General features: G+C 34.2%; 1 protein-coding gene across 1 annotated transcript in view; it reads right to left on the bottom strand.

Moving 5' to 3' along the window:
* Positions 1-22163, bottom strand: part of LOC124354063 (facilitated trehalose transporter Tret1-like) — a 51554-nt gene continuing 29391 nt past the window's right edge. Inside the window, exons 2-5 of the mRNA XM_046804239.1 lie at positions 10853-10980; positions 10564-10722; positions 3866-4004; positions 1-2986 (exon numbers count right to left, since the gene is read on the bottom strand). Of these exons, the coding sequence (XP_046660195.1) occupies positions 2031-2986; positions 3866-4004; positions 10564-10722; positions 10853-10980 (1382 nt within the window). The 3' untranslated portion in view covers positions 1-2030. The remainder of the gene's footprint in view (positions 2987-3865; positions 4005-10563; positions 10723-10852; positions 10981-22163) is intronic.

Raw genomic sequence — 22163 nt, 5'->3', positions numbered from 1 at the left:
GATGTTTAAGTAGATCTTTTATTGAAAGAAGTTCATGAAATTGGTTCTTACAATCTAATAGCACCTTGCTTTATATCCACCTGTTTTTAAATACAATGCTGAATTATTTTTAGTAATTATAGATTGTGCAGGACATCTAGAGTCATGGCTATGTTTACATGAAGAGCACATTTTAGCCAAAAGGATATGTTCAATCCCGTCCTCATCACTCATTGGACAGTAGCACAATGTTACTTCGCTTTCCTCTTTTTTTTGTAAACTGGTAATACTTGTCAACATTGGTTCCACAATGAGGATATTGTGCCAGAAAGGTTTCCACCCAATGGAGGACAAATCACTCGTTACTATAGGCCTTTGAATTTTAAATTGTTATCTGAAATAAATTAATTTAAGAATCTTCGTGGTTTCACTTAACTGATTGGGGATTCATTATGGATTATACTTAGCAACTCGGTATCCTTGAGTAGTTTGTGATATAAAAAAAGGATCAATGAAGACTAAAGTGCTTATTCAGACTTTAAGAAAAGTCAACATGTCGTATTGAAATTTTCGATCCCGTATTACATTCCAAATAGCAAGAAATAATATTTTTCCAAAATATTTTGGAAGCCAGTTTTGATAGGTATTACCAATTTATCTAAAGAGAATGAACCACCTTCCAGCATAGTACTTGCACAGTTAAATGCTCTCCTCCCCGTACAACCCCGGCAATTCGAAATCCAATGACCACCATAGCTCTAGATATGTCCAGTGAAAACTCGGAAAATTAAAATTCTATTGACCAAAAAATTATAATAACCCTATATGTTAAAATATATTTTATTACTATTGCATAGGAATGTCAAAACAGCAGTAGAAAAATTTGAATTATCTAATATTTAGAATTAAAAAAGTTCTGATTATCCAAGTTCGACTGTATATGTATATCTAGAAGAAATTGTAGCCATTGAATGTCGATATGCTGGAGCTGTGTGGGGGGGGGGGCAGAGCATTCAACTCAAGCAGTAAAATGGTTTATGTACACGGTGATTGCACTGAACTAATGTCATAGTTGTGTGGGTATCATAAGGATATACACTTACATCTAACTAAAATCAGAGTTAACAATAATGAAATTAACATATGTGCACCTTTCTTGTTTCCAGCACATACAACTCTCAGTCTTAAAAAATGAAGGATTTATAACATCAATAAAACTTATGAAAAAGAAGTTATTTACAATCACACGATGTTTGTTTTGACTATTTTTATGAGAAGTTGATACTTTTATAGGTAAATTTAGATGTGCTGATTTGTACATTATTTGGTCTACAATTAGATGTTTTAAACATCTTATTTTCGTATTATGTTCAACATTCCAAACGCATACAATAATTTACACGTTCAAAAAAAACAAAAAATAAAAAAAACTAAAACTCTTGCTCGGATTTCTGTGAAACATCAGTCATAACTTAAACTTATACTCAGGTCTATTACTTAATCAATCACAGGTTATCACAACATTATACAGTACTACTACCATATAATGACTATCTCATGACTAAACTAAAATAGCTAGGAAACCATTAAACTCGTAAAACTTTTGTTGTAAGATTTTAGAATATTGTAATTTGTTTAATTTTTTGGGAAATCAAGCAGTATAGGCAAAACAGACTCTTATTGATCTCCTAGTGGGATTCCAATACACAGTTTTTAGATGAATTATTAATATTAAAATTACAAATTATTTTAAGTCCGAATCACATAAAGTATAAGCGGTACCTTAATATTAATCTAAAAATAATGCTAATGTTACATCACTGGTAAATATAAAATTTTAAAATACTTTTGATACATACAAGATAGATATTTTTTAATCAACATACTAAGCTAAAATCAGATAACAATCTAATTAACGACAGAAGTTCTTAGAACACTTTCAGTTCAGATCCGTAACGCAAAGTCCGTTCGAAACTTTGAGCAAATTCAGATCAAAACAATTTCCTGAGTTCTAAGAAATAAAATACTGGATTTTAAGTCATCTAACAATTTTATACTGCTCCGCAAGCTCCATTTTCAGGGCTCTTCTTTTCTTGGAAATTGTCGGATTGCTTGACTTTATGGAACTGTCTCTGGATTTCGGAAAAGGTCATACCAGTGGTCTCTGGTACATATAAGTAGATGAGCACGCTGCCCATTAGGCAGAATAAGGCAAACATAGCAAAGTTCATGTACATTCCAACTCCATCAGAAAGGACTTGGTAGAGTTTGATGCAGATGAAACATGCGACAGTCTCCGTTAGGTTCGAGATGGCAGACGCTTTCCCTCTCGTGTTGGACGGAAAGAACTCAGCCTTCAAGACGCATACGAGGGGACCTAATCCGATGCTGAAGAGGATACAATATCCAGCTATGCAGAAGAAGGCGATCCATGAGTACTTGCTGATGTAGACGTCAGTTTCTGCCTCTATATAGTAGTAAACAACAGCTAAGAGATCGCAGACAGCACATCCGACTGAAGATATAATCAGAAGAGGTCTTCTACCACACTTTTCTACTAGGGCTGCTCCAATGAACATGGGTAAGAAGAGAATGAAACCCATCAGGATCGCCCATTCGTCTCCGTTCAGCATCGAGTCGCCCTTGGCTGTGAAGGTCTTCGTGGCGTAAGACACTATACCGAGGTACCCGCTCATATATTTCACAACAAGTGCCGCCTGCAGTATCAGCAAAGCTTTTCTGTCTCCAGATGTCTTGAGAAGATCCCACCAAGTTCCTTTAGATCTCATATCTTCCTCAACTGACTCTTTGACTATTTTTAGTTCCTCCTGGATGTCGGAGACACTGTTCTCCCCGTATAGCCACTGCAGAGACTCGGCCGCTTCCTTCTCGCGGTTCTTCATTAGCAGGAAGTACGGGGACTCTGGCATCCAACAGAAAGTCACGCAGAAGACCACTGCAACCGCTAGGTTTGCGTAAGCGAACGCTTGGTAAGACATGTAAGGACCTGAGAACAGGACAAAGAAAATCACATTCTTGATTCTCAAGGGAAACACCAATAACACTATCTTTAATTATTAATGCTGGTAACGTTCTAAATTGGATTAGCTCCATTGCCTTCAGCCATGTCAACGTTATGTTACGTGTCAAGCGTCTTATCTTGCAGATGGACTTGTCCTCCAACTGCAGAAATGACTCTCTGGGAAGGTGAACAGCATTTCTGCATGCACAGTTTACGACTATTTATATACAAATGTTTGTTGTCTCAGATTACTTTTTTTGCTGGTGAAAATTGATATAAACAAAGTTAAATAAATAAAGTATAAAATGTTAATAGTATAAGGAGCAGTAAATAATGAAAATTTTATTTCTTTACTGTAAAATTGTTTGTTAACGGACCGGCCTTAGTAAATCATGTAATGTTTGCAAGCTCACAGGTGCAGAGATTGATGGAGAGTTTTGGCTGTCTTTATTACTATAAATCTAATTAAAAAATGCAATAGCAATATAAATATAATAAATATCCAACATAAATGAGGTTGAGTGGTAGAGAGGGCTTAATTTTGCCTCTTTAATAAAGGCATTTTTCATTTAATTTAATAAATTTACAGATAATTGTGATCGCTGATAGCAATAATTATTCAAATTAGATAATGCAAAGCGATAGTAAAAACTCGTTAATATAGATAGATGTTCAAATGGCAAAGGACTTTGTTTTTAACATAATGGACATAAAGGCAAATTTAGAGCCATACGGCCCTGTCCTACAATTAGCCCTAGACATATCAATACTGCCTAGATATACTAGATATATAGATATACTGCCTAGCTATATTATATATCTGAATAAGCGAGGGTCACTATCATTCAGTACAGAAATACAAACCAAGGCAATAGGTGTAAAGAATGCCGGCGTACAACATGCCCTGGTTCATAGTACTAGAACTGCCTCTGACGCTGGGTTGAGCGATCTCCCCCACGTAGACTGGTACTACTGCCGTGCACATGATGCCGACTGCGAACCCCTGGACATGTGGGAACGTGCGGTTGATTAGTGAACTGTAACTCTTCGAAAAGAGTCGCTCATCAGGAGATAAGGTTCTAATAATTGACAGATTGCGGTCGTTTGGGCAAATTAAGGATTATATTTAATGAAATTTGTAATGAATCAACTGTGGTGGAATGATGTTTGCATAGGCATAATTGTCTTTTTTGGGTAGAGGTTGTCAGGATCTGATTCTTGTACGTTAAATATATATATATATATATATATATATATATATATATATATATATATATATATACTTTCTGTTCTTTATTTTTATATTTATTATAAAACCACCCACCCGACGAAGAGGTTAAATTCCAATCCTCGAACGTTCTGTTACACATTTTGTAAATATATAACGATGGATAATGTCTCCTGTTATCCTTTCAAACCTTCCTTCGACAATAACAAACTTTATACAAAATATCTAGTATCTCTAACAAATAACAACAAAGAAAAGAAATCCTAATTACTATTAATCTTGCTGTGAAATTAGGTACCCCTTAGGAAAACCTGTATCGAGGTTACTATCAATATAGCAAAACAGATCTGCAGGTACAATAATTTGAAGAAGTTATCAACAAATGAGTTAAAAATGTAAAACCAATAAATTCTAATTTTAGAGAGTATCAATCACAAGTCTATAACAAAACAAAATGCACTCTTCAAACCTCAACAAAATATAACAATACAAAAACTAAATAGCACGTACATTTATACAATTACACATAAATACTTTGTAAAATGTACTCATATTACAAGATACATAACAATATTTAACGAAACTTACCTACAAAATACTAGGTAAATTAACAAAGAAACAGCTTGTAATAAAGAAAGGTAATATTATCATGCATTAACAACTGGCATTTAGGTTTACGATCGCAGTATGTATAGCAGCCAAACAAGCCGGTCCCACGGATCATTTCAACAGATACTCCCATTTTTACCCCAAAAAATTCAGCTAAATTATATTTAATCCGGAAAATACCCAAAAGGGCTCTTTTGCAGAGGGAAGGGATCGTCTATGGAATATTTTCAAATGGGAACATAGGTCATGCTTTATCCGATTTTTAAGAGTATGTAGCCTACCATGAGTATTCTGACTCCAAAAAGTCAATATTATGTTTATTCACATATACACCAATTTATTTCATGGTGTTTATTGCATAACTTATCAGGAAACACGGAGTGGCGTAACCTTTTCTAATTTAAAAAATAATGAAACATTAATACATAAAATTAATACGCGAAAAGTAAACAATTTTAAATATCAACATACCTATTCCCTTATACGATCTTATTAAAGATAACTTTTTTACCTAAAGTTTTTTATATTATGCGCCGTTTAATAATAGAGCTTAAATATGAATTTACCAAATAAAATACCACACAAAATTAAAACTAATTTTTGTTACAAAAACACGCTGGAGAATATATTGGCTAAAGATGATCAAAGTGACTACAAGTTTGGCCGTACACCCATCAATTATGTTTGAGAAAGTGTGTACTGTATTTAAAATGTCTTCAGATCTATCTCCAGATTCCACTGCGTTGTTAATTCGTAACATCATGTCCTCTTGTAGACCGAATACCGTAAACCTTTTAGTCGTCCTAAAAGTAATAGTCCAAACAAGTCGGATGATCTTATCGGGAGTCATCCTAGCCATCCTCTCCCAAACCAATTGGCAGGATATTGTTGATCGAGAGTTTGGCGGACACTGATTACATAGCGAGGTGGAGCTCCGTCCTGAAGAAACCACATATTTTGATGAGTGTGCTCAGGGAGAACCTTTAACAATCCAGGAAGAATATTTTGCAGGAAGTGATTGTACATTTCACCATTCAACTTACGTTCTAAAAATGTGAACCAGTAAACATTTTTACAGCCCAATACCTCTGAATGTTAACTTCACTCATCCGGATGGTATTTTAACTGGACTAATGCCTCATCTTATGCCGATTTACTTCTCCGTTACTACGGAACGTTGCCTCATCACACCGTAGGCCTTAAAAATAACGGATTTTGCTGGAGTTGTTCTCTTGCCCAAATGTTGAAGTTCGTTCGATGAAGGTAATCTTCTTCTATGACCTCCTTATGTAAACCAATTCGATAACGCTTGAATTTATTAACTTTTACAACCCTCCAAACTGTTGAGCTGGACAATGCTAATTCAGAAGCTAACCTTTTAGCTGAATCGTGAGGATTCATCATAAAACTTGTCAAAACGTCAGGTTTTCGTCCCTAACAGGTTTTAAAATCTGCTTATTTGTATTCTGTTCTTGATGAACACGGCCAGTTAAACGAACACGATTGGTTAACCACCGGAACACCACTTGAGAATGGTGCACTCGCTCAGAGTAACGTTGTGCATAAGTTTCCGCAGCATCTAATAGTTTTGAAACACTTATCCAACATCATTAGCATACCAAACCTCTCTTTTTAGAATAAAAGGAATTTTAGGAACAGTTATGCAACACTTGATAAAAGTACATAATGGCTTTGAAATCCCTAGTCAATGCAAGGAAAATTAATCGACAACCAATAATCAGAACAATTAAAACTAGGCTCGTTTAGTCATGTTATCTGCACATTGTGTTAAGGTCGTACTTTGTACTGCAAGAGTGGATTTCCTGTAAGATTTATCCTGGTCCAATTAGCTATAGATCAGTAGATATTATGATAAAGGTCCCCCTGTGTTTAAAAACAGTAATAATTTTTTAATTCAACATAAATTAAAGCACTTTTATTAAACGGCGCACAATAAAAATAATTTTCAGATGCAAAAGTGTGTGCCTTTAATAGGATCATAAAATGGTATTTTGCAATATGGTTGCCGTTTAAAAATGTTTAAAATTTATTAATGTTTCACGATTTTTTTTAAATTAGAAAAGGAAGTAAAATGTCACAGACTTAAGGATGGTTAACAGCAGAATTTATTGTTAAAACGCAAATTAAAGACATTTTGTTACACTCTGTAAACAGAAATAAACATGCTATTGTTTTTGGCGCCAAAATGCTCAGTGTACATAGACCTTTAAAACCAGGCATCTCATGACCTATGTTCTATTTGAAAATATCTAAAAAACGACCCCTACCTCCCAAAATTGTTCCTTTTGGGGAATTTTTTCAGATTCAAATAATTTTCCTGAATTTTTTTTAGTAAAAAATGGGACCATCTGTTGAAACGAACTATGCACGTAGGTTTGTTTGACTGTTATAGATACTGCACGGGTGGTCCGGAACATTCTGTATATACATGGGTAATTAAAAGTTTACTTAAACAATTTGAATTACTGGATATATTACCTTAAAGGTCAATTAGCATATTTATTCTTAGATTTATATCTATCAGTTATCCTTGAATAGCCGTTACTGTGTTAAGTCGATCAAGGACAAATGAGGTCATTTTCGATATCTGCATGAAATGACTTTGAGTTTATCTACAACTTCAAATTTTAAATAATACTCATAGTAATAATAGTTTATTTTCACTCCATAGTTACATATTTACATTATACAAATATCAAAACATTCTAAAACTTACCAATTTACTTGTTTATGTATGATTTGGAATTAGTATTAAATGATTTGTAATTCTAATAATTATAATTCTTATAAAACAATATTAATTGTATAAGTAATTTAGAAAAACAGGTACACTTAGAAACACTGTGTTTACATTTATTTGCTGATACCTAGATTTAATAGTATTACAAATACGGTTACATTAATAATTTTCTTTCACAACATAGCTATTAGTTCCAAGTATCATTTTTTATAGAACAATATGATAACAAATACTACTATTTTCACATTTGAAACAATTTACGTTTCAGACAAATATATGACCAGAACACGTGTATAGTTGATTAACAGCATTTCATTTTTACGTAACAGAGTACAAACTTTTACATATTTAACTAAACTAACAAATATTATTACGATTATCAATGTATCTCTTTATGGACAAAAACTAACAAAAAAAAAGAAATTTAAATTAGTAAAGATCATCTATGTCATTGTTATTTTATATTACATTTGTAAAATTAATTCACAAATTCAGATATGAGCATAACTTTGTTTTTTAAGCAAAAATTTAGTGCCTATCGTTCACTAGTATGTGCTATCTAATTATACACCATTATAATTTTTCAATTTATTATATTTAAAATTTTAAAACTGTTGAAGTAAGTTCAAAAAGTCTGAAATGATATCCATTGTATTAATTCAACCATCAATAAAATTAAAATTATTAAGATTTTAAGAATTACTGAGGGATAGGGTCAAAATACCATCGGTTCACGTATAAAAATATTATCTATTAAAATGCATTCTTCAGTATAAAAACAAATTGACCTGTTTCGTATTCTCACTTGTAATTTGCATTAAGAAAAAACTTTCAGTCTAAATTCCGGTGCAAGATTGTACTAATAGTGTCCGATCCATTTTAATACAAAATATATACATGTTAGCTTTACGATCTGTTGAACCTAATGGGAAGAATTGCACGTTCTGGTACAGATCATATCTATAACGTTTTAACAGTAAAATTAATTTTTCATAAAATAATGAACTTTAACAATTTTACCTGCTGATGTTATTTTGATACAGGTTTCATTTAACCTTAATCGGTACGGAAATGGAGACCGGTATAAGAATAACCGCTTGCACGGTTGTTAAGGCGAGTACATTATTTAATTATTAGCTAAGAAATCCAAAGGCTTTCATTACAAATCGAATTAATTTTTACTTGGAGAGAAAGTTGTTTGACCTGTTTTAAAATTCTAAGATGAAAGGGAGTACTAGTTATTGGATTACTTAATCTCTTTGTGCTTGGTTATTAAAATGATTTCTAGAAATTATGAAGAAAAGTTTTGATGATGATATGTTTATATTATATATCTTGTTGTAAAGCAATATATCTTTAAAATATCATATTTGTAAGGTGTAATTGTCTTTTGATAAGATTTCCGAAGTTATACATCTTATTATTTATATCTATGTAATTCAGAAACTACTCTTCGTGAAAAAACTCATAATTCTTCTTACAGAAAAAATCTTTTTCAAAGCTATAATTAACATTTCAGCTTTTTACAGTATCCAATTCACTAGACTGGATAACTAGAGCTGATAGCAGCTACCGACCAATCTCATTTGTGTCAACCGTTTTCAAAACTCTGTAAAAAATAGCTCCTAAAAGAGTAATGCAATGAACACAGTCTACTCAAAAGCACAGAATGGTTTTACAAAGGGAAAATCAACAATAACAGCAATGATTAAATTCATAAAACTGTAATAGATGATCTTGAAGACAGAAAACTGTGCATGCCCTGGATTGCTTCAAGGCTTTTGGACTGCCTGTCATAATATCATTATTAAAAGGCTTTATGCTTTAGGCATATCTGGGAAGGCTAAATAATGTTTCTAAACCTACTTAACTGGACGACATCAACTGGTAGAACTACAACACTCAATAAAAGAATATTACAATAAATATAACTGCAGCACAATGCCAGAAACACGATCATTATTTTGTGCAATAATTATTTGAGATTGAATATTATAAAATGTTATTAAAAAATTCATTTTATTGAAAATATTATTTTCTTGCTGCATAAATCATTTAAAATATAAGAGTATATTATAGCTAAAAATAACATTTTACACATGTACGGAAAAATTTACATTACTATCTCTTTACATTTTTTCTTGGTTTAGGTAAAAATTGTCAAAAATTCTATCTCTGAATATCTATAAATCTTATTGGAATGATAAAATGGGTTTTTGGTTTTTCTTACTTTACAGAAGTGATAAGGGTCGTGACTCAGGATGTATAGCTGGATCTGGCACTAAGAGAAAAGTGAATTAATGATAAAGTCAACATTCGTATTGAATACTGAACGCTTCAATATCTCTGTAATTTTGAACTCTTGTATTTGTTAGGGTAGTGCATAAATTTTTGTTTTTAAGTGACGGCCCTGATACCTTCTGTAAAGTAAGAAAAATAAAAATACAATTTTACCACTCCACGAGGATTTATAGACTTTTAAAGTTAGTATTTTGGGAATTCTTTTCATGACTAAGAAAAACGTAAGGATATATTAATAAGCAAGGAGATATATAGCTTATAAGGAGATAATCACAGCTACGGTATATGTTGAGAAGTTGGTTGCTTCACCTTGCTTAGAGATCGTATCAGAAACAAAGCAGTGCACTCGAGTGTACACCCGAATCGACAAAAGGAATGCCAACTCACCGGGATTACACTATATTTTTATATTTTTTAATGTAGGTGTCTCTGAGGTCGAAACGATGTAAACTGTTCGATTTTAGCTTCTTCGTCGTCGACCTTTTTGGATCTCTTCAGACGAGTCAAGTCTGTGACAGCGTCAGATTCCAGACGCTACACTAAGAGGGAGGTGAACTGGAGCTAAACTCAACATTAATATGGAATAAACCCATCCCCACCATAGTTACGTTATGAGTTAAGTATTTAATGTGAATTGTTCTACTCCACAAATAACTCACGCACCTGTATGATTCGCTCAACGTACAACCACATGACGGAGCGTGTAGTTAGCACAACCACCCAACTGATGATATAAAGAGGTCCGGTCAGCAAAATACAGGGCTTCCGACCCCATACGTCTATGATGCTACCGAAGGGTAGTGGTGAAATGAGGTTACCAACCTGCAACGGTAAACATAAAAACCATTTAAGAAACCCAATAAAAAAATGATAAAAGGTAGAACTTATACAGTAAATTAATGCAATAAAATTGCTAAACATTTTAACAATATGTTGACACTTATTTACCCACCTCTATGAACGCAGCGACCCATGAACTTTGATCGTCTGTCATGTTGATCTCGCCGGACTTGAGGAGGCGCGGCAGCACCGGGGACGTCCAACCGTAACTGGCTCCGCACAGCATCATAGAGAGGCATGCTGAAATAAATATAAGCCGTGATTAGTGATAGCAACAAAGTTGCAAAATAGCGATAGCACCGGGGACGTTCAACCGTAACTGGCTCCGCACAGCATCATAGAGAGGCATGCTGAAATAAATATAAGCCGTGATTAGTGATAGCAACAAAGTTGCAAAATAGCGATAGCACCGGGGACGTTCAACCGTAACTGGCTCCGCACAGCATCATAGAGAGGCATGCTGAAATAAATATAAGCCGTGATTAGTGATAGCAACAAAGTTGCAAAATAGCGATAGCACCGGGGACGTCCAACCGTAACTGGCTCCGCACAGCATCATAGAGAGGCATGCTGAAATAAATATAAGCCGTGATTAGTGATAGCAACAAAGTTGCAAAATAGCGATAGCACCGGGGACGTTCAACCGTAACTGGCTCCGCACAGCATCATAGAGAGGCATGCTGAAATAAATATAAGCCGTGATTAGTGATAGCAACAAAGTTGCAAAATAGCGATAGCACCGGGGACGTTCAACCGTAACTGGCTCCGCACAGCATCATAGAGAGGCATGCTGAAATAAATATAAGCCGTGATTAGTAATAGCAACAAAGTTGCAAAATAGCGATAGCACCTGGGACGTCCAGCCGTAACTGGCTCTACACAGCATCGTAGAGAGGCGTGTTGAAATAAATATAAGCCGTGATTAGTGACAGCAACAAAGTTGCAAAATAGCGATAGCACCGGGGACGTTCAACCGTAACTGGCTCTACACAGCATCATAGAGAGGCATGCTGAAATAAATATAAGCCGTGATTAGTGACAGCAACCAAGTTGCGAAATAACGATAGCACCTGGGACGTCCGTAACTGGCTCCGCACAGCAACATAGAGGGGCATTATGGAATAAATATCAGCTGTGATTAGTGACAGCAACCAAGTTGCGAAATAGCGATAGCACCTGGGACGTCCGTAACTGGCTCCGCATAGCATTATAGAGGGGCATTATGGAATAAATATAAGCTGTGATTAGTGATAGCAACCAAGTTGCGAAATAGCGATAGCACCTGGGAAGTCCTTAACTTGCTCCGCACAGCATCTAGCGTCGGACGTCCGTAACTCCGCATAGCATCATAGAGGGGCATTATGGAATAAATATAAACTGTGATTAGTGACAGCAACCAAGTTGCGAAATAGCGATAGCACCTGGGACGTCCGTAACTGGCTCCGTATAGCATCATAGAGGGGCATTATGGAATAAATATCAGCTGTGATTAGTGACAGCAACCAAGTTGTTGTCGAAATGATAACTGGGCACCTGACCATCCTCCGCATAGCATCATAGAGGGGCATTATGGAATAAATATCAGCTGTGATTAGTGACAGCAACCAAGTTGCGAAATAGTGATAGCACCTGGGACGTCCGTAACTGGCTCCGTATAGCATCATAGAGGGGCATTATGGAAATAAATATCAGCTGTGATTAGTGACAGCAACAAAGTTGCAAAATATCGATAGCACCGGGGACGTCCAACCGTAACTGGCTCTACACATCGTAGAGAGGCGTACTGAAATAAATATAAGCCGTGATTAGTGACAGCAACAAATTTGCAAAATAGCGATAGCACCGGGGACGTCCAGCCGTAACTGGCTCTACACAGCATCATAGAGAGGCATGCTGAAATAAATATAAGCCGTAATTAGTGACAGCAACAAAGTTGCGAAATAACGATAGCACCTGGGAAGTCCTTAACTGGCTCCGCACAGCATCATAGAGAGGCATTATGGAATAAATATAAGCTGTGATTAGTGACAGCAACCAAGTTGCGAAATAGCGATAGCACCTGGGACGTCCGTAACTGGCTCCGCATAGCATCATAGAGGGGCATTATGGAATAAATATCAGCTGTGATTAGTGACAGCAACCAAGTTGCGAAATAGCGATAGCACCTGGGACGTCCGTAACTGGCTCCGCATAGCATCATAGAGGGGCATTATGGAATAAATATCAGCTGTGATTAGTGACAGCAACCAAGTTGCGAAATAGCGATAGCACCTGGGACGTCCGTAACTGGCTCCGCATAGCATCATAGAGGGGCATTATGGAATAAATATCAGCTGTGATTAGTGACAGCAACCAAGTTGCGAAATAGCGATAGCACCTGGGACGTCCGTAACTGGCTCCGCATAGCATCATAGAGGGGCATTATGGAATAAATATCAGCTGTGATTAGTGACAGCAACCAAGTTGCGAAATAGCGATAGCACCTGGGACGTCCGTAACTGGCTCCGCATAGCATCATTAGAGGGGCATTATGGAATAAATATCAGCTGTGATTAGTGACAGCAACCAAGTTGCGAAATAGCGATAGCACCTGGGACGTCCGTAACTGGCTCCGCATAGCATCATAGAGGGGCATTATGGAATAAATATCAGCTGTGATTAGTGACATCAGCAGAGGGCGAAAAAGCGGCTGCACGGGATTGTATGAAACAAGAACTCATTATAACATTCTAAGTAGTAGTATTTTTTGTGGAAAATACAATGTGGATGAAAAGTAATAAATTGCAGTGAAAAATTAAAATTAGGTTTCATTTAACATTTATTTTAATATTTAGTAGGGTTAAGATGTTAGGTGGACTGATATTAAAAAAAGGCAATATTATATTTTAGGTAATAGTGGCAAAATATTTGCATTAGAAAGTGTAATTTAAAAATTGGAAATAAAAGTGTACGTTTCGCAATGGATGGAATTCGTACAAAATTTTATAAAGTGTACAATATTTATATACCCTTTTGTAGTTTGGATGTAATGTGTTTCAAAATTGTGTTAAAACGTATAATGACATGGAGTTTGACTCTGCTGAAGGATTTTATATTTATTGAGTAAACTGACATTCAAATGCGTGTCTATGAAAACAAGAGACAGAAAGTCCTCCTTCTGCGAATCAGACAACTTACTTTAGGTTATTAATGATCCAGATTGTAGAAGGTGGACGAGTCAGGTTATGTTGACAGCATTCTTCCAAGAAACAACTGATACGCAGTTGCCCACGCTAACATTCATCCTACCGGATAAAACCGGTTAAGAGTACAAATAGAACCTTTGGGTTTGTATTTGTGACTTTTGAATCATTCATAAGTGTTCGCCATTCTCTCTTTGGTGTAAATAACTGCAACTATTAATTTAATTATGTATATAATTACATACTACGATTTTTTTACCCAACCCAACATAATCTAACATACAACATGGTTTAGTGAGCTTAGTCAACAACCCATTTTTTAACATTTAAATGCCAAATATGAGGTGGTTCAAACGGCTGGTAGGAGTATAGGATTAGAGTAAGATATGTGGCCCATTTTGGCATATTTGTTATCAGAGTCAAGTAAAAACAGCTCAAGATAAATATTTAACCGTTTAATAGTATGATAATGAAATATCTTCATAGAGTGACATGGGTTCAGTGATTTATGACTTTAAAATATTCAATTGTATTATTAAAAAAAATAACACTCACATGTCATCTTCTATACTTTATGCATATTGCAAGACATTCATATCCGTATCTTCAACAGTTTTTCGAGCCTCTAAATTTTGGTTGGATGCTTACATGTCCTCGTGAAATTGTAAAAAATGTCCTGTCCTTTAGAAAAGATATATTTTTAAGAACTATCACTAAAGTTTTTTCAATTAATAAATGTTTTGCTAACGGCGATTTCAGGATCTTAAGGACTCAATTTTCTTCTATACCCTTTTAGTCGTAAATACCAATCTGCACAATCAGTCAACTCGACTGCTGAAGAGATGTTTTAAAAATATATTGAGTCACTTCTGTTTCAGGGAAAAAATTAAATGTGTTCGTAATTGGAAGAGATAACATTTTATATAAAAAAAAAACTAATTTAACAAAAGTACATTCTTAGTTAGGTGTATCTAAGAATCAAGGGGTCAAGTGACTTACGAAATGCTCAAAGAAAGCCCAATGAAAAGAGATAAAAAAAAAAAAAAAAAAAAAAAAAAAAAAAAAAAAAAAAAAAACTGTTAGAACAAGGGGCACTGAAATCAGAACAGAAACAGAATTCAGACAGTTTGTGGAGAGCAACGCAGGATGGTTCTATGAGTCGCTAAGAAAGAGGCCAATAATTGACCCAGACCCAGAGATAAATCTTGACCTTGTGATGCTATCGTTTCAGTTTGTAAACATGTGAGAGTAAAGTAAACAAGTAATATATCGACCCCGCGTGAGATTTCTGGCTCATTTAAGAGATTACGACCCACCCGTCCATGAATGAAACATCATACCGAAAACTCAAGTAAGAAGGATAATGTATGCAGTAATGAAATACAGTACTTCACATGGAATAAAATTTTCTAGCGACATAATTCAGGATGCTTTATGAGATTCTCTGTTACAAACCTTGTAGATACTTTTTTGATGCTGGAAGACCTCGTAAACCTCCAGTATGATGAATGTTGACCTCGAGTCTGCTTATTAAGACACTTGTAATAGAACACCTGTGTTACAGGACTACAGTAAAGCTTTAGTTAACTCGTAAACAACGTACCTTGCAGAAACGTCCTTGCAAATCAAAATAAAGCCAACTAACATTGTTTGAACAGGTCTGTGTGTTTTGATCAAAATCATAAAATATGTTTGGAGAGTTTTTCACCATTCTCATAACAACCACCTATATAGTTTTTCAAATGGCTTATTTTTTCTCTCCAGTTTAAATGAATATGATTGTTTTATCTTTTCTATGTAACCACTAACAAGACCTTACAAATGGTAGCTTTGGATTTAACGGCTACCTCAACAGTTACATGGTGTCGTTGAGACTACACTGAAGTCGCCAGCAACTACTACGCTATCCTAGAAATACATCGCCTTTCTCAGCACCTCCATCTCGCCTGTCGCAATTTAAGATTGGGAATATACAAACTCTAGATAACATTTTTACTTAAGTAACCGTTAATCGGAATTTTTAATAAGAGATCTGGCCTCACTGGCTTTGTCACTTGACCACTAGGCCAATTTCAAAAGCTTCATTTTATGATTCAATTAGTATTCATCGGCATTCCTGTCCCATCATCCTCATCTTAAGGGTTTACTATCACGATGGTTTACTATCACTACCCTCAAGATGGTTTACTATCACGGAAACCTCCAAAAATACGTCTACGTCTCTTTTGTATCAGAATGTATAGTAGTCAATATAATTCTGAATTTATTTTTATAATGCCTAGTTTCTAATATCTATTTTAAGAATATTCAGCCGTTACACTAAACATGTCAACTGCACGTTAGACCTTTGATGGTTGTAACATTCCGGAACAAAGCATTTTATTTTAACTTGAAAAATGAAATCTTCATCTATTTTTATTTTAGGCTCGGTAAGTTCTTGTTTATTTTAAAACATCGTTAAATTATAGATATCAAATCCCATTATTAAAAACAAAGTTTTCTGATTTGTGTGTAAATTAAAAAATAACGTATTAATGAATTTGTTGACTAACATATGTATATAGACTACAATCAGTTCGTAATTAAAAAAAACTAATTTTAATCCAAATTTAAATTTAAGAAAATGTATGTTCTGTAAAAATTATATTATTGCCTACTTGTTGTGATTATTTTAGTTTTTATTGTAACGACATATTTTTCTCTGAACAAAGTTGCCATATTTGATAACTGGAAAACAGAAACAGTCAAGATCAACTATCAATCACCAACAATAAGTTCGAACCAAAACTGTCTTAGTAATTTTGTCATTAATATTTTAATAACCTATTAATGGCGAGTGATATTATTAATATTATATGGTAATATTATCGCAAGTGAACTTATTTAAATTTTTTTTTCAGATAAAAACGCAACTTTAATATTTAAAACCCATACTTTATTGGACTTATTAAATCTAAAACGTGCATTAATAGAAAATAAATATAGAAAAGGGGAGTTATTCACAAGATAGATCTACAAACTAAATTTTATGCCGTTTGTGCCGTTCCTTTGAATATTGCTTAATGGAAACTAAAACTTTTGTCCGAAGTAAAATTTAATTTTCTATAAATTATCTAAAAAAAACTTTACAAGACATGAATTCTTTGCTAATTTATCAAAAATTTATTGAACTATATCTGATGAAAATTTAATTACTAATCAATGGAAATTTTTTAGACATAATTAAAATTTAAAATTAAGTTTAAAAAATATTAAAATCTGAAGAGAAATTTACAGATATATCAAAAACTTTATCAATCTCGAATCAGCCGCGTAGTTTCTACGAGTAGCATGGCTATGGATGGAGGAACGAAGGCAAGTAGGCAGACCTTTCCATGAGCCAACTCAAGATATCTCATCAAAATCTTAAAATTAAGTAGGACTTAATCATACATTTTTTTTGTAATGAATGAACAGGGCAGGAAGTCAAATGGCTCTAAAGCGTAACTCAACGACGCTACGCTAGTTTATTTTTAAAGATTTTATCATACTAGAAGAATGTGACAGTATTAGGACCTAACTGTGTCCTTAACGTAACCTCAAACGATCACGTGACCTTATATAAGAGTCATTAACGAAATGTAACAGCAGTATAGAGCGGCATAAAGATGTCATTCCTGCAGAGGTTCAACAACGAAGAGCGGTAAACTCGCGATACGGGAGGTCATTAAATGATAAGAGAGGTCGTTGTCTGCCACCCAAAATTACTGATTGGTCAGATGTCATGTCACGGTTTATTATTTGCTGGTTATGTAACTTCCCCTTTGTGATCGGATGCTATTGCGGTGATAAAAACGTGTAGTAGAAATAGCGCCAAGTAGAGTAACGATTGGAAATAAGTAGGAACAGTGACAGAAAATGAATCCTAATTATTACAATGTTTAACTTGTAACCAAACCTAATTGAGTTACGCTTACAATTTAATGTTTGTTAAATGAACGTTTCCAGTCGTCACAGAAATGTAGAGGAATAACAGTACCAGTTAAAGTATACTATTTGTCTGAATATCTATCTATCAACGCCCACGGTTCTGAAATAAGATAATGCAACTTTAAATATTTTAAATCGGTTTATACAAACGTTTACACAATGTTTCTAATATAAGTGGTTTTATGAAATTGATTGGTTGTACCCTACAAGAATACGTAATATAATAAGAATAAGTATTACCAGATTTTCAGATACATTGTTCTACAACTAGGACGATCGTATTTTCATTTTGGTCACATTCTAATTACATCAATTACATTAAACGTATGAACTGAAGTGCAAATGGTTCCATTTAAACATTATGAATGGTTACTAGGCTACATTTACTCATTACATTTAACTTATTACAAATTATTGTTTATTACAGTAAAGCGAAAAATCAAAATAACAGACATTTTATGTTGAAAAACTGTAATTATGATTCTCAGTTATGTTCAAAATAAACTATTATTTTGAAAAAGCTATTCACATCAAATTTATACACATGGAAAATCTGCATCATATCAAAACGCACACACACGTTTGTTTAACTGATATATAGTAGTAACACATACACACATACACCGCACACTGTTTAAATAGTGACGTATCGAATTGAGTTAATTATCAAGATTCGCCATCGAATTGGTTATCGGATTTTCAATAGGTTTTTACATTTTAGTCCAACTGGTTATTTATATTAAAGGGGATTCAAACTGAATATAACCTAAAATGCAAGTCAGACGAACCATTTCAGAGAAAATTAAACATATTCATAAATCTCTCCATTTTGTTTTTTTTTTTCTTCAAACCTTTGTTCATATGGTATCAGTTTCTGAAACCAATTTATCAGAAACTCCTGTTTTCCGAATGGGACTTGTTAGTCCCCTATAGTTCGGTAATTCGGGTTTAATTATATTCAGATTGTTTACAGGCATTTGTAATGTAATCTATTTAGTTCTTGCTCTTTACTAATCAGAGTCCTACGATAACTTATTCGTCCACAGATTAGTTTTTACAGGTTAAAGAACATAAAGCAAGTTTTGGTTATTCGATTTTGTATCGATTCTTTCCTTGAGACTTATTAGAATATTTATGGAAGAAAAAACTTACTGCACACATTTTACCGCAACGGTAGATAAGACATATTTATATGACAGCACATCACATAGTGGCTAATTTGGATTTTAGTTAGTAAACATACATCATAACATTAAGATTTAAAACAAATTGTTTCTGAAAATATTAACAACTAATTTTAAACGTGAGGGAGCTGTAAGTACAAAACTCCCTAGACATCACAAAAATGTTTGTCAATGTCCAAATACATATACTGTATAATATTTTCGTATCAAATCGGCAAAATAGATATCGTATCGAGTCAAGATAAGTGAAAGATAGGAAGGAAATCTCGCGCATCCATATATTGTGATTAATACTTTTACATGTAGTAATACTTATTCAATGCAGTTTACGTCTTGGCTTGGATGAAATGCGGAAATGGGAAACCTGTCCTATCAACGATAGATAAGAAATGGTGGTTTAAAACTGGTGTTAACCGGGATTTGTTGTTATTGTTCTGCATGTAAATAATGTTGAAAGTTCACACTTTTTATCGACCAAATTCTCTGTTTGAACACTATTTTACTGCTTATTAAATACAAGTGAACTCATTACAGTGTGTACATTAAGCAAACAAGATACATTAAATCTAATGAAGACATATTACTTTCTTTATAATCATAAATGAAATGGAGTTGAAAAAAAAAACGTTCTCCAAAACCGGATCATCACTTATTTGGTGGGAAATCCGATAAGTTTACAAATTTTTTTACTGTGGCCATATTCAACGTTTAATTTATTTCAAAAACATTTTAAAGTTAAATTTATTGACTTTCTTAATAGAAAATTATGAAGCCTTACGAATGAAAGAATGAAAAAGGGCGTTTATTATAAAAATCTTAATAATGCACGTAAATCGATCCCACGCAAGAAACCGTGACACACAAAATGTCACTCTGCCAAGTTGACAAAAATTTATAATTTAAATATTACAAGAAATAATTAAAAATAAGAACCTTTTTACCTACATTAAAACAGAACTAAACTTACATAACGTGTTATTTGACAAGAAACAGCAAAAACAAAAATGCAGTATCTTCTGAAGGTTATTTTAGTCATTTAGAAAGACACCAGATTAACCTAAATATATCACACTAATTGCATGTCACATGCCTCAAAAGAGTCTAATAATTGTAGCCTACGCTATAATATATAAAAATACAAAAAAATTACCATATAGAAATAAAATTTACACCAAAGAAATCAATCCCTCCAGAACCACTAAAAATAGACAAAAATATATACTACTTCAGTTTGGCATATCCAGACTTGGAAATAAAAATAGACTCTTCTACCTAAATGTCCAAGAATCTCTTAATTATCCAATGCTCGCCAATTTAAGTAGTTCAACAATTCCATTTCGTAAAATACTTTCTTTTGTAACCAATATTTTATAAAATGTTGTAAATATCGGAGATTTAGCAATGAACAGATCGTTATCTTGCGAATTGCATAACAGTTACCATCTGTGTATCTCTCGCCCATGGTTTTTAATTTAGATTAATACAATTTACTCTCGCTTTGATTACTCAAGTGATAATATTAATGTCATTATTGTAAGTGAAGACTCACCATCACCCAGGTCGAGGCAAGAGTCAGGTAGTGCTAGTGATCCCGTGACATTCAGTCTGCACACTGCGACTTACCGTCACCCAGGTCGAGGCAAGAGTCAGGTAGTGCTAGTGATCCCGTGACATACCCACCCCTCAGTCTGCACACTATCGCGCTCTCTTCCCTTCCAATACACTCAGTTGTGATAGCTGGATATTAATGTCATTGTTGTAAGTGAAGACTTACCATCACCCAGGTCGAGGCAAGAGTCAGGTAGTGCTAGTGATCCCGTGACATACCCACCCCTCAGTCTGCACACTATCGCGCTCTCTTCCCTTCCAATACACTCAGTTGTGATAGCTGGATATTAATTTCATCTACATTAAAATCTACTGTAACTGTGTTTTTTGCACAGAAATTTCCACCCCTTGTACCAAATGATACTCCTATTACAGTTTTACTGATATTGAAGATCGAGAAATGGCTTTTAATGTTAAACAAAAAGTGAAGTCTTGTGCGTGGGCTATCGCTTTTGGCAACATTACAGAAGCAATTAGACAATTTCAGGTTGCCTACCCAGGAGTTGAACCACCTAGCAATACAATAATAACTAAGTGGAAAAATCTGTTGTTAGAAACTGGAAGTGTCCTAAAAAGTACCCTAGAGGATAAATGAGGAAAGAGAAGTACAAGTATGTGCGTCAATGCTCCGCTCTCGATGTAAACCGAAATCACTAAGGAAGGTTGAACTTGAAAATGGTGTTCTAAAGTTTTCAGTACATAGAACAGTTAAGAAAAACAAAATTAAATTTTTACAAAAGTTACTTAGTCCATAATCTTCTTGAAGATGATCCGGAAAGGAGAGTGGAAATTTGTTTGCGTATCATTGAGATTCGTGAACTAGATCCTAATTGGCTTACTCAAATTGTTTTTTTTTTCAGGCGAGTCCTTTTTATACCGCAATGGTCCTGTAAATAGGCATAATTGTAATTATTACAACACCGGTAATCCACACATTCTTGAACAGACTCTACTCAAAACAAAAGGAATTACTGTTTGGACAGCTGTCAGTTGTAATGGGGTGCTATCTTACAACATTTCAAACAGTACAATTACTGGGAAATTGCAAGTAGGTATTAACAGGTTTTAAACGAAAAAGTCGCTTCAATTTACTGTTCCAGAAATGGATTAAGCAATCTTTATTTCTTGACCTAAAATGCTATCTAAACTATTTCCAGGCAATACGCAGACTTTCAAAATACTATAATTCAGATTTAAATTCAAAGTGGAAAAGTAACATTTTACATATCCTGCTTCTTAGTATAAAACACAATTAGGTGTGTTGTAAGACAGTGGGAGCACCTTCTTAACAAAGTTTTTCTTAACTTACTCTAAATGTTCACTTTCTATGAAGCCCCACACCAAAGTCCCATACGATGCTACGGCCCGAACCACTCTATCAAAACACATGTTTGTACTTAAAGAAACTTTTGGTTATCTATCAAATTATTCCATACGGTGTTTACCACAATTTTCCCTACTTTAAATTTCTCCTTTAAGT

The sequence above is a fragment of the Homalodisca vitripennis genome, chromosome 2, assembly GCF_021130785.1.
Source record: "Homalodisca vitripennis isolate AUS2020 chromosome 2, UT_GWSS_2.1, whole genome shotgun sequence".
Taxonomy (NCBI): domain Eukaryota; kingdom Metazoa; phylum Arthropoda; class Insecta; order Hemiptera; family Cicadellidae; genus Homalodisca; species Homalodisca vitripennis.
This window is presented reverse-complemented; position numbering and strand designations above follow the sequence as displayed.